General features: G+C 36.9%; 1 protein-coding gene across 1 annotated transcript in view; it reads right to left on the bottom strand.

Annotated features, from left to right (window-relative positions):
* The window catches only part of LOC128030092 (glutamate receptor ionotropic, kainate 2-like), a 241,745-nt gene that overhangs the window by 72,966 nt on the left and 154,836 nt on the right, over positions 1–13,943 (bottom strand). The window contains exons 10-11 of the mRNA XM_052617592.1: positions 9,488–9,694; positions 1,266–1,489 (exon numbers count right to left, since the gene is read on the bottom strand). Of these exons, the coding sequence (XP_052473552.1) occupies positions 1,266–1,489; positions 9,488–9,694 (431 nt within the window). The remainder of the gene's footprint in view (positions 1–1,265; positions 1,490–9,487; positions 9,695–13,943) is intronic.

Raw genomic sequence — 13,943 nt, 5'->3', positions numbered from 1 at the left:
TGATCCTACAGGGCCACTATCCTGAAGAATTTAGCCTAAATCAGGGGTGTCCAAACCTGCAGGTCCACTATCCTGAAGAATTTAGCTCCAACACTAATTAAACAAACATGGAGCAGATGATGAAGGTCTTCAGACTCATTACAAAACTTCCAGCCAAGTAGTTTGGAGCTGGTTGGAGCTAAACTCTGAGCATTGGCCCTTCAGAAGAAGAACTGGACTCCCCTTGACTTAAGTATGGTCCAACACCATAAAAGTGAACTTTGAAGAATTTCCAGAGCCATTTAAAAAAAAAAAAAAAAAAAAAAAGAATAGATATTGGGACTGACAAGCTCCAATAGAGAGAAAACAAAGGACCAAACTAGTATCATAGTCCATTTGACTTGTGCTCTATAGTCAACCCAGACTCATTGGAAATACATACTTATGGCGACGTTTCGGCAACACAGAAATTAAGCATTATACTGCATGATATCGCGGCAGTTTCAAAAATTGAAATGTCCAGTCAGTGGCGCTAAAATGCATGTTTAATTCATGACCAACATCACTTTTTTAATTAGTTAGTATAGGCACGTTATGATGCATTATTTTATTACTTGCTTTAGAAAGATATTACGGCAATTCAGATTTCAAATGTCCTGTAAGTGTTGCTAAAAGGTTAGTGTCCCATTGTGTTGGAAAATAAAAAAAAACAATACACCAAACCCAACCCTTAACTGACCTGATAGTGTTAATGAAAGCAAAAGTAATATTAAACCCATTTGCTGATATAACTGTGCTATTTTAACTTCCTTCCATGTGGGTTTGTGCTGTTTTGGGTTTCTTTGTTGAAACTCTTGTGTAAAAAAGGAATAAAAGTTGTAAGAGTTTTAACTCCTTTAGAGTTCTTTTCTCTTTTTTTTTTTTTTTTAGTTTTGCAGAAATGTAGGCAGAGGCATGTTTTTCCAGTGAGACTGGATAGTCTATATTATAAACTTACTCATACCAAACTGTCATGGCTTCAGAAGACGTATTCATTTCTTTTATGATGCTTTTGATCATTTTGGATCTTGACAGGCCTTGACCTCATCTTGAAATTTTGACCTCATGTGATCAATGGAATAAAAGTCCAGATCCACAGATCCGGTGAACAAACAGTTTGAGAATTTATATTTTTTTGGGATAACCATTCTTTTAAGGCCGGAGTGAACTGCTTCAGTTAACAAAACATGTTAGTGAGACAAGGTTATGATGTGGGGTTATGTCTACATATGTGGCTGGTATGTTACCTGGCTATGACAAACAGCACACAACTGACACCCAAGTAAGCGAGCAGAATATACATCCAGATGTCGGGGGACAGGGGGTTGAGAAAGGAGAACACCCCCGGGTTGGTGCCGTTGGGTTTGCGGTACAGTATACTTATCCCCAGCGTCATGAAGGGTTTGGAAAAGTCGATGACCTTCTCCCGCACGTACGTGATGGCCAGGGGTGCCACTGCAAGATCAGCTTTCTGCCAACAAATAAAGCACAGGGAAAAGAGCGATAGGCTGTAAATCAGGGCGAGCAGAAGCATTTAGAGGAAATCAAATTAAGAAAACAGGGCTTTTACACATCACACACTCAGCCCCACAGCATTTAAGAGGAAATTTAAAGCCCTCTCTTGGACTCGCGCTCTCTCTCTTGATTTACCTGCAACTGTTTCAGCACTTACTAAAGCCTTTCATGATTTACTGGGTCTAAGGGACCGGAGGAGCGCCGAATCGAATCCACTCTCTCAGCTACCCAACTAGACTAAAATATGAAAATAGCATTTAAAAAAGGGAAAATTAATGGGGTTTAAGCTTTTATACAAGTCTACCACTGTTTGAACTCTTTCAATAACCTGCATCTCTTAGCATATGTTTTTAGAGTCAGTTTGACTGTAACTTTTAGTCCACTTGAACATTTACATAAAATAAGTTTAAATTATATAACTTTCCATTGAGTTTGATACGTTGCATTCTTTGGTAATTTTTGTTACTGTAAATGAAAATGTCTTAAAATACATACCATTCCCAACAATTAATGGATATAATTAGAAGGCTGACAGACATTTGCACATTCTTCTCATTTCATTAATGAGGCCTAATGTTTGGAAATTGTTATGACTGTCAAACCCAATCTCATGAAAAAAAAAAAGACAAAGTATTAGTATACTGTATTTTTACAGTTTAATTTTTATGAAAATGTGGATTGGTGGTGGAGAATTTATAGGGAAAAAATCCCATCTTTTACATTTTGATGAATTGGTGGTGAAATCGTCTGATTACATTTGTACAAAAACATCACAATTTTAAGTTTTGACCAATTTGGTGGTGATTTTGTACAATTTAATTTGTACGAAAATGTTACTATTTAACATTTCAATGAGTTGATGGTGAATTTGAGTAATTTAATTTGTCAAAAAAAAAAAAAAAAAAAAAAACACTATTTTACACTTTTATCAATTGGTGGAAATTTCCCAAATTTTCATTCATACAAAACTAATTTTAGAAAAATATAATAATAATAATTCTAACTGTCACTGGGGCATAGGGAGACTTTTTGAAAACATACAGTCATGCCCACAAATATTGGCACCCTTGGCAAATATGATCAAATAAGGCTGTAAAAATTAATCTGCATTGTTAATCCTTTTGATGTTTTATTTGAAAAATTCACAAAAATGTATCCTTTCATTGGATAATAAGAATTTAAAACGGAGGTTTGTGTTTGGATTATTGTTTATTTGGATTATTATTGTATGGTTGAATGATCCAAACATGGCCCATTATAAGATTTCTAACAGAGTCAGTCACTTACTGATTTTTTATCTGTTGGTATTTAATAGAATCCATGATGCCATGTGTCTAAGCAAGATGTCCAGGACCTCCAGCAGAAATATAGGCCCACAACATCAAAAATACAGCTGTATATTTCATTGTACACATGGGGTACTTTTTATCCCTGTTTTCACCAAACCCATCTTGAGTGTTTGCTGCTAAAAAGCTCATTTTTAGTTTCATCTGACCATAGAAGCCAGTCCCATTTGAAGTTCCAGTCTTGTCTGATAACTGAATATGCTTTAGTTTGTTTTTGGATGAGCTAGGAGAATGTTTCTTGAAACCCTCCCAAACAACATGTGTTGATGTAGGTTCGGTTTGACAATTTTTTTAAGGTTTTCTGAACCAGAAACTCAACTATTTTCTGCAATTCTCCAGCTGTGATCCTTGGAGAGTCTTTAGCCACTCAAACTGACCTCACCATGCATTAGGACGATATAGACACACGACCTCTTCCAGGCAGTTTTCTAACATTTTCTGTTGATTGGAAATTCTTAATTATTGTCCTGATGGTGGAAATAGGAATTGTCACTGCTCTAGCTCTTTTCTTAAAGCGACTTCACCAATTTGTGAAGCTCAATCATCTTTTGTCGTTTTTTTCTGATTGTGATGGATGATTAAGGGCATTTGGGCTTTGTTTTCCCTCCACTTTATATTTCTGTGAAACAGGAAGCAATGGCTGGATAATTTCATGTTTATAATCATGCTGGAGTGCTCAAAATTGTGAATATGAATGGGAATATACTTCAGAGACATTTTACTCATAAGAATTTCTAGGGGTGCCAATAATTGTGTCCAACGAGTATTTGAGAAAAACATTAATTTCATAATGATATTTCCCCTCCGTTTTAAATTCTTATTATCCAATGAAAGGATACATTCTTGTGAATTTTTTAAATATAAAATCAAAAGGATTAACAATGCAGATGAATTTTCACAGCCTTTTTTTATCATATTTGCCAAGGGTGCCAATATTTGTGGGCATGACTGTACAAATTAAATGTACTAATTTGCCAAGATGTTAAATAGTTATTAAGTATTATGATGACCATCTCCTTACCGATATCTAATTAGTTTCTCATCAACTAGCACCAAGTTTTTAGACTTAAGGATTCTCAAATAATGCATATAATTATGTAATCAGATAACTTCCTGGAAGGTAAAAAAAATAAAGCATTTAGCATAAGTAATGTGCCTTTTTAAATTACGCGGGTTTACTATTGATATGCATGCACACCAAACTAGATCAATCCTATTGTAATAAACAATGGTGTATATACTTAAAGTGATGCATTCCCCATATAGTCATCGAGACATTACAAACAGGGGGGATAATAATAATATTAATCATCATCATCATAAATAAATGTAGAAATAAAATCTTCACGCCAAGCATTTTAAAGCATTATAGGCACTCCCCCAATGAAAATAGTGTGGGAAAAGGTAGGATTTATTATTACACTGATCATTTTACACTAAACAAATTGCGGGCTGCGTGATCCAGATCAGTCACTTATGATGTTCCATTTCCATTGGCTGCTGCCTCGGAAGGCAGATAACGACGCTCTAGGCAACCGCCTTGTTTGCTTATGCTAAGAAATGGCCCTGCCTACACAAACACTACTCAACATGCCCTCGAATATTTTATTTTTTTATTTTTTTTGTGGCCTGCGTGATGTTGTCATCACTGTGACAACCGCAGCTGCGATAATCAACACCATGTCTTCTTAGCATATCAATATGTAGTGTGACTGTATATACCATGTGAGGGCTGAAATATGTCAGCTGGTAGAGATTCTGCTGTACTGCTTATCCCACTGTATATTCTCAGGAAAGGACCAAAAAAAATCAGTTCTGCTTCTAGTGCAGGCAGTTTATGGGAGGAATCCGGACGTGTTTCTTCACTCGTGTCCAGTGTAAACAGATGTGAAGTAATAATGCAGCTTTTCACAGCTGTACGTATTCTATTACAGTCTATTACTGTTCAAACATCTGGGATCAGTAAGATTCTTGGCAACACTTCATTTTAAAAACCAAAATTAGCTATTTGCTTATTAGCATGCTTATTACTAGCATATTGGCTGTTTATTAGTATTTATAAAGCACATGTTAATGTGTTTATTCTATATGACCATATTTTAGATCTTTTAATCCTACCCCATACCTAAACTTAACAACTATCTTACTTACTATTAATTGTCAGGCCTGTGTCTTGTGTTTTCCTCCCCCATGAACTCCATGTTCATTTTAAGCCCATGTTTGGTTTGCTTCCTGTTCCTGTCCTTATTATGTAATTTGTTTCCAGATGTTCCCCATTTAGTTGTATTGATCCCAGGTGTGTCCCATTAATTCCCTCATTACTTAAGCCCTGTGTTGTTTCCGATCTAGCGTCCGGTATTGAACGTCGATGTTGTGTTTCCTCTGTGTCTCTGCCTGCCTTGAGTTACCCCGTGCTTGATGATTAAAGACTGCTTACTTTGAGTTCAGCCCACGTCTCCTTGTTCTTCGTTTTGCCATAGAAGGCAACCGTGACATTAATAAGCAGAAAATTAGAAGTTTGAGGCTAAAAACCTAGTTAATAGTTATTTAGTTGTGATAATTGGTCGACAAACTAAAGTGTGCCAATATATATTTATTTATTTTTTTATTTTTTAAGAAGTCTATTGTGCTCCTCCATGCTGCATTTTTGTTGATCAAAAATAAAGTAAAAGTGCAATATTCTGAAATATTATTATAAAATTAAAATAACTTTTTTTTCTCCAGCTGATAAAAACATTGACAGACAATAAAACCCATCTTGATTTAAATACTTGAGCGTTTAAAAAATTAGATGACAAAACTGCAGTGTGTGTAAAATAAACAGAAAGTTATGGTGTTAATATAGTTTTCATTAAAGTCATCTTTATGGTTATTGATCTTTGATGTAAATGGGCTTTACTCCAGTCTTTTCTGTCATGTGATCCTTCCAAAATAATTTGAATATGCAGGTTTGGTGCTTATTATTGTTATTGTAATATATATATATATATATATATATATATATATATATATATATATATATATATATATATATATGTGTGTGTGTGTGTGTGTGTGTGTGTGTGTGTGTGTTTAATATTGTTGTGGAAATCATTAAGCAAAACACTTTGTTGAGTTTAAAGCAAAATTCTCAATTTATAAATTTAAAAAACAATCCACATTTGAAAATGTTTTTAGTGAAGTTGTTTTTACACAGATCCCAGACTTATCATTTATTCATTCATATTATGAATTCTATCTTTCTGATATGTCTCTCAAACTCCAAATAAAACAGAAAGTAATCAAATGACAAAGTATCTACAGGGCAAAGGAATCCTGGTCTACAATCTACAGTCTCTTTTAAATCCTGCATAATAGTTTGGAGCCCTCAAACATATTTTTAAAGGCATATTAACATTAGAATTACAATTACAATTTGAGGCTAGTGCTGATGATTCATCATTTGACTGCAATATGATTATGAATCTGAGATTATACCCTGTAAAATTTAACATGATAATTCTTCAAAGAAACATCCATTCTAACATAGTAAGGCCGTTATTCCTCCTCCAGAACTGATGGAGGGTCTGCTGTCGAAACACTGACACTGCCTAAGATGGCTGTGCCCCTAGAACTGACATTTAGGTCAATTTTACTACTTTTACTGTTAGAATTGGTATAATTTCAGTCAAAATAAAGGCTTCCGTCTAGAATTATTGGATTGTCTATAATTATTCCCAGAGGGGGTAAATTAATGCCAGAAGTGAGCAGATGTTGTCTCGCTACCTTCCTTTTTTTCTTCTAAAATCCTTTGACAAGATATTTTTATCTCTAGCACATCAATGTACTGGCAAACTGCAAACTCCAGACTGCTCTGAAAGCTTGTCAAGGCCAATTACAGTCTGTCCTGCTCTCGTCTTGTGTGTGGGGGGTGGGGGGGGGGTGTTACGACATCACACACACACACCCTCCACTTTCACCCCAGATGATCCGACCATGACCAATTGAGAAGCAGTGACTAAGAGATATGTGTGATGCATTGGTTGGAGCAATGGATACTGCTGTTGAAAATGAGGTGTGCAGCACTTTTCTCAGCAATGGGTTTTTCCTATTTTAGTCTTTGTGGAGTCTAATGAGGGTGTCGAAGGGCAGTGTGTGTGTGTTTGTGAAAGTGTATGTGCTTAATAAGCTCTATGGGGAAAAATACAAATGGCAGATTTTTCACTTTGTGTCCTCTCGGCAGTATGTGCTTGAGTTTTATTTTAATGCATTTCATACCATCTGCTGTGCGCACACACACTGTAATCTTATTTTCATATGTTTCATCTCTACTCTGAAAGCATCTACTTTCATTGTATAATCTTGACAAGTCCCTTCTGCAGCAGGGTGGAAATATGTCAGGATCGTGCACCATCCTGAATTGAATTAGGAACGCCTTATGATTTACACTACAATTTCTACAATATTAGTGGTGGTCCGTTATCGGCTTTAATGTTCTGCGTTAACGTGAGATTCTTATCGGGCGATAAAAGTTGGGTTTGGAGCTGGGTCTAAGCTGGGTCTAAGCAAGCTATGATGAATTTCACCTTGATATTTTATATAACTGACTGGCTGAGGTCAGCCTTAAAGAGATGCTCAGGACAGTTGACAGGCCACTGCTGCGCATCGTCACGAAAGCTTATCTTTTTCACGTGTTTTTTAGCCTTACCGCTTGTCGGTTTAAACATTAAAGCATCCGAACACAAGACGCGGAAAAGCTGAACAGAGTAGCTGGTTACTCGCGAGCTGTGTTCGGTGCACACCAGAGAGATCGAGAGCCGCGTAACACGGACAGCGTCACTGAACCGAGCTCTCTTCTGCGAAGTTCTCCTCGAAGCCCCTCCTGCACCTGAACGAACAAATACAAATCGCAGTTTGAACAAACAAAAAGATGTGAAAGAGACCAATTCAGTACTCGCGCTGTTCTGGTGTTCAGGGCTCGCACAGAGAAAGGAGTCTCAAAACACTTGAACATCAAATTTGCTTATTTTTGCTCTTGTGCCGACAAATACTTACAAAATATGTCAAAATATCCACCTTGGAAATTATGCTCGAAAAAACTGTTAGTTATTTCTTAAGTGAAAGTAAACAGTTGAGGAAAAATGTGATGTGTGTTATATTGGATGCGTTCATCGTCTCTTAAAGTGACCGCGCCTAATTTAGCGACTGGCTGCTGTAATGTTAATCCAAGAAAATGAAAATGAAAATCACTCACTGCTCTTGCCTGAAATTACTTTGTAGTTTTAACAGTCAAACCAAAAACTATTCAGACACCAGATATAATTTTTGATATATATAGCAAAACTGTAATAATGTGAGAAATGTTGAAGGTGAAGGTGTTGAAGGTGTCTGAATAAATGTAGGTTTGATTGTATATTGTGAGTGAGTGAGCACGCAAAAATTAAAGTGAGTGAGTGAGTGAAGTGACATTCAGCCAAGTATGGTGACCCATACTCAGAATTTGTGCTCTGCATTTAACCCATCCGAAATGCACACACACAGAGCAGTGAACACATACACACACACACTGTGAGCACACACCCGGAGCAGTGGGCAGCCATTTATGCTGCGGCGCTCGGGGAGCAGTTGGGGGTTCGATGCCTTGCTCAAGGGCACCTAAGTCATGGTATTGAAGGTGGAGAGAGAGCTGTTCATGCACTCCCCCCACCCACAATTCCGTCCGGCCCGAGACTAGAACTCACAACCCTTCGATTGGGAGTCCAACCCTCTAACCATTATATAATTTTTTTTTTATTTTATAATACAATTTCATTTTATTTTTCAGTATGAATTAACATGTTATCATACACATAAACATATAGGATCTGTTCAGCAAAAAATAATAAAATAAAAATAAAAATACTGTGAAGAGCCAATTACAGAAGTCTGGCCCCTGATTCAAAATATCTGGAAAATCCCTGGTGACAAATTTATGGCTAAAAACCCTCTACAGTCAACAAACTATGGAAGAGACCAAAAGAAGAATGGACCAACTAGTGCTGTGTGGGAATCTAGTCATACACTTCACAGCTGTAACCCTCCAAAATGTGTGTTGTAATCTTCTTTCGTGCTACAGTGGTAACTGTTCTCAAATTTTGATCACTGCGTTTTCCACATAAAAATGTTGTTGATAATTCTGTATTTATTATCCACAATAAGTGTTTATTATTATTGTTATTATTATTATTATTATTATTATTATTGAGCAGATAATAATAATTTATTAGAATGATTTCTGAAGGATCAGAAAATAATAATTTATTAGAATGATTTCTGAAGAATCGTGTGATATTAAAATAAATTAATTACCTCAAATATAGTCATATAGAAAACAATTCAGAAATCAAGTTTGCTTAAATTGTTTTGATGTTTACAGAGAAAGAAATCAGTCTAGTCAGTTTAGGGAAATTCCTCTTCGAGTTTTTTTTAATTTAAATCCCAATTCAACATCTCTGGGGGACAGTTAGTGACCAAGTCTATGTACATTCACATCGTTGATTTGAAAGGGATGCAATTTTGCTCAACCTTCCAGGCTTGTATGGAATGATGAGTGGTAAAGAGCCAACCTGAGTGCAATGAGTCTGACTCACATGGTCAATCAGTTCTCGGATCATGCCGTTCCACTGGCCAGTGCTCTCTTCCTGAGCTCCATACTTGCCATCCTCCACCAGTCGTAATTCATAGGTGAAGCCCAGGATGGTAGCCAGCTCTCGCAGCAGGTCGATGCAGTAGCCCTCGAAGCGATCGTTACCATATAGCGGCTTATCTGACTTCTTAAACATCACATAAGGCTCTTCCTGTGGAGAGAGAAGACATGTGCTCTGATTGTCAGAAATATGTCTGATATACGCCTGATATAGCTTGCGCACCCAAAGAGATGTGAAGCCACACTGAGTTAAAAACTGTCATGCAGCTCAATTTATGGCTGATAATATAATATAATATAATATAATATAATATAATATAATATAATATAATATAATATAATATAATATAATATAATATAATATAATTTATTTTATTAGTATAAACAAAAATGTAAAAAGATATTTTTTGTCAAAGCAGTGAATCACAATTGGGCCCAATGTTGGGACACTGACACGCTTCTAAATATAATTTCTGTTTCACAATAAAGAAAAGCATTCAGATTTGGAACAAACTGAGGGTGAATAAATGCTTACCAATTTCATATCTTTGAATTTCTTTGACATGGCGTTAACTATAGTGATGCATGAGCAACAATATGAGACGGCAGATCTTAGCAATAATGATGCACATATCTGGTTTAAACTACAGGAAGCTGGTGTGAACTGATCTTTCTATACCAGTGAGACTATTCAGGAAAATGTGTTGTGCCAGGGGAGCTGCAGCAGAGAGAGATAAGCGCTTTCCCGCCCCCACGCTGCTTTACCGCCCGCATATTCACAGTCCTAATGAACCAATGAGAGGCAGCCTGTTCACAGCAGGAGCCCGGCATAGAAACAACAGTTCTTCTCATGCATCCATGCACTATGTGCAAACTATTTTTGCCTTTAAATTCTGTGACATTTGAAACCATTGTTAGTTTAGCCACCTTAAGACCTGTCCACAACAAGCAAAACAAACTGCAGAAAGCATGCTGGTCGTTCAGCTTTATTCAGCTTTAATGTAAATAACCCATTTAACAATAAAGGTATTACTCAAATGCATTCAATATTAAATTATTCTTCTTATTATTATTTTTTTTTTTAATCAATAATTTTGTGTTTTTCTTCAGTCACATTTAAGTTTAAAACATTGAAGCAATTTCTAGTTAACAGAGTTTAGAAAATACTTTTGGGAGATTATTATATTATAATATGTTTACCTTTAGGATTTTTTTTTTATTGAATTTAATCAAATACTATATTTAAATATGCTAAGTGAATATCAATATAACTACACACAGACACACAGACAGACAGACAGACACACTGTCTGATAGATAGATAAATGCCCCAGTGTCATGCCCCAGTGTCAGCTTTTGTACTTATTTTTCTGAGAGTGACTCGTGCAGCATACATATATTTATCAGCTGGGGAAAAAAATGCAATGAAAGGCGGACTTAAGCAATATCTAAAGACCAGAATATCATAGAGACTTGGGTTGGGCTCTTTTGAAATGGACTATTTAAGTAACCACTTAGTAACCACCCAGAACACCTTAGCGACTGCATATAAATGCAGAACACCCATATTTGCAACACAGTGAAAGCCCTTAGCAACCACATAATAATGCACTGGCAATCACTATGGCATCACTTGGCAAGTCTCTATAGGGATGCAGCAGTCACAATTTATTTTGTGAAACGTCAAAATCTAGTTTCATGTTTCATCATGAATTTTTCTTTGTATAAATTGCTCTTGGTGCATGAGGTTTTGGCCAGAGCTCTAAATCAAAACAGAGCCAATAAGAGCTTTTGCGTAAGAGCTCTGAAATGTTAGCGGACTGGCAGACCGGGAACCTGTGTTGCTTCCAGCTCAGTCAGAGCCACCTTTAGTTTATGAACGCTGACCGCAAGCTCCTTCAGGCCTCTAGTGTTCAGATCAGATTTTCATTGGCCGAAAGCTGTGTCAAGTAACCCCGGTGAGATCTTTGTACTTGAGCGTTGTTTGTGCATGTGTGTATTTCCATGGAAACAGTGCTGAAGTTGCTCACAGAGAGGGATAATATTTCATAACTGTCTGAGCTTTTTAATCACACGTAGCACTTGAATACTCAGCGAGCTCTGCGGCTTTCTTTTCCATTTGGCTTGTGTTTATGAATGGTTTTACATTCAGCTGTGTTTTATTTAGAGTGCTGAACTTAAACATCTGCAAGATCCACCAGACAACATATCATTCAGAAGAGTGGAATTTTGCGTGCAAATGGGTTTTTAATTAGTTCGATGATTTTACAGTTTTGTTTGGTCAATTTTAAAATGCATTCCTAAGCATTGTCTTTTTCTAGGACTTGTTCTCTATTCTTCAACCAAAGTGTTTTTGTGATGAAAGACAGGGAGTGAGATAGTGTATACTTGTCTCTGTGTGTATACGTATGTTTGCGCCAAAAAGAAAGCAGATCATTCAAGGTCAGAATGCTGGAGTGGCTGATGGATATGACAGCTACCCACAACTCTGAAAAAGATGCATCTTAATATCTGAAAATGCTTTGGAATGCTTTGAAGTACTTGTGAAACATTTCATGGAAAAATAGCAGGAGATACATTACATTTCCTCAAGTGCCAGAGGTCTTTGATTAATGTTCCTGAAAACCTGCTATTTCTGCATTACAAACCGCCCTTGATCAACAATACGAATTTGAAGATGTCTGCACTTTGCAGAGCTAACCTCAACAGCACTCCTAAAACACTTCAAAACTTTGTTAAGTCATCAAAAAGCAACTTCTTCATGAAATCTATTTAATATCGAATACATTTTGGTTAAATCTCTCACAAAACCTGTCAAGGTGTAGGGATCATATTGCAGGCTACAATCAGAAAGACAAATATAAGATAATACATGCTGTCTAAGGAAACAAAGCCCTTTTGAAAACCATTAAGATGTCTTGCACCGCAAGATTATTATGTTATAACACTATGAGCCATTGCATAAATGTACACTTTTTAAGAACGGGACTCCACTGCCACAGTCATAATGAGTACTCTATGCCAGCGGGGCCTTCCCTTATCAAATGGCCCAGAACAACAGTCCCCCTTTTGATGATGTGATATACAATTTATATTTAATAGAACTGTTTACTTATAGTTTAATTTTGAAATGCAATAAATCCAGTCATTTACTCATTAAATGAGATAAAAGAAATATTCTAAAAATGCACCAATGTAATGGCCAATAATCGGTATCAGCCGATAAAAGCAGTTATCTGCCATCAGCCTATTGTTTAAAAACAGCCAATAATCAGACCTTACACCCTATCATTTAAAAGGGGTTTGAAAAATGTGTCAGACAGCAACTTACAAGAACACATCTTGTGACAAATTTAGGGCCGTTGCCAGGTCCTTGGTTTTTCCTTCACCTAACATTATTTGTAGCGTGGTTCTCATTTAATCATTGTAAATAACTTTGTTCTTTGTTATGTCTTATGTCTGTTATGTCTGAAGTAAGAAAGTCTCAGCTTTCAAATCCTATACATTTTATCACACATTTCAAACAATAAACACTCTTAAATGTGGCGTGGGAGATCAATGTTGCTGCTTCAGTTCAAGTGGCAGTGTGAGTTTCTTCCACCTTAAGTTAAAGTGTAAAATAAACATGAACGAACATCAGGGGATATGTTGAAAGATACAGTGCAATTTCCTGTAATTGCACAAGAATATGTCAAGAATATGTGACTTGATAATTATCTTAAGATTTTATTGGATTGACAAAAGTACAAAGAGAAGTTTTCCAAAGATTTCAATGACCAACGTAAATGTATTTTGTACACAGGGGCATAGCCATCTTTTCAGAAGTGAGGGGGACAGAAATCACACACACACACACATGCCAGCATCTCCAGGCAGTTGATGTGCCATGTCAGATGGTGACCACTCCACAGACCGCGGGCAGGGTGCACCACTCATGACATGCGTGCCAGCATCGTGGTCGAATCCCACACCACGCCCAGATAAGTGGTTCTCTGTACTGGAGAAAGCAAACTTGTCTTGGCGTTCAGTCTTAACCCCAGCTCTCTCAAATGGGCGAGAACGACATCTCGATGCCGAACAGCCATCTGCTCCGATTGAGCTAAAATCAACCAATGGTCGATATAGTTCAGTATGTGGATGCCGTGGTGTCATAGCGGAGCCAGGTCTGCATCCACACACTTCGTGAAAGTGTGGGGTGAGAGTGCAAGGCCGAAGGGAAGTACTCGATATTGGTATGCTTCGCCCCCCGAAGGAAACCTCAGAAACTTCCTGTATAGGGGAAGGATGGGGATATGGAAATATGCATCCTTTAGGTCCATAGTGACAAACCAGTCCTCGGACCTGATCTGAGACACGACCTGTTTGAGTGTGAGCATCCTGAACTTCAGTAGCTTGACTGA

The sequence above is a fragment of the Carassius gibelio genome, chromosome A16, assembly GCF_023724105.1.
Source record: "Carassius gibelio isolate Cgi1373 ecotype wild population from Czech Republic chromosome A16, carGib1.2-hapl.c, whole genome shotgun sequence".
Lineage (NCBI taxonomy): Eukaryota > Metazoa > Chordata > Actinopteri > Cypriniformes > Cyprinidae > Carassius > Carassius gibelio.
The sequence above is the reverse complement of the archived record's forward strand: the minus strand, read 5'-3'. Positions and strand labels throughout refer to the sequence as shown.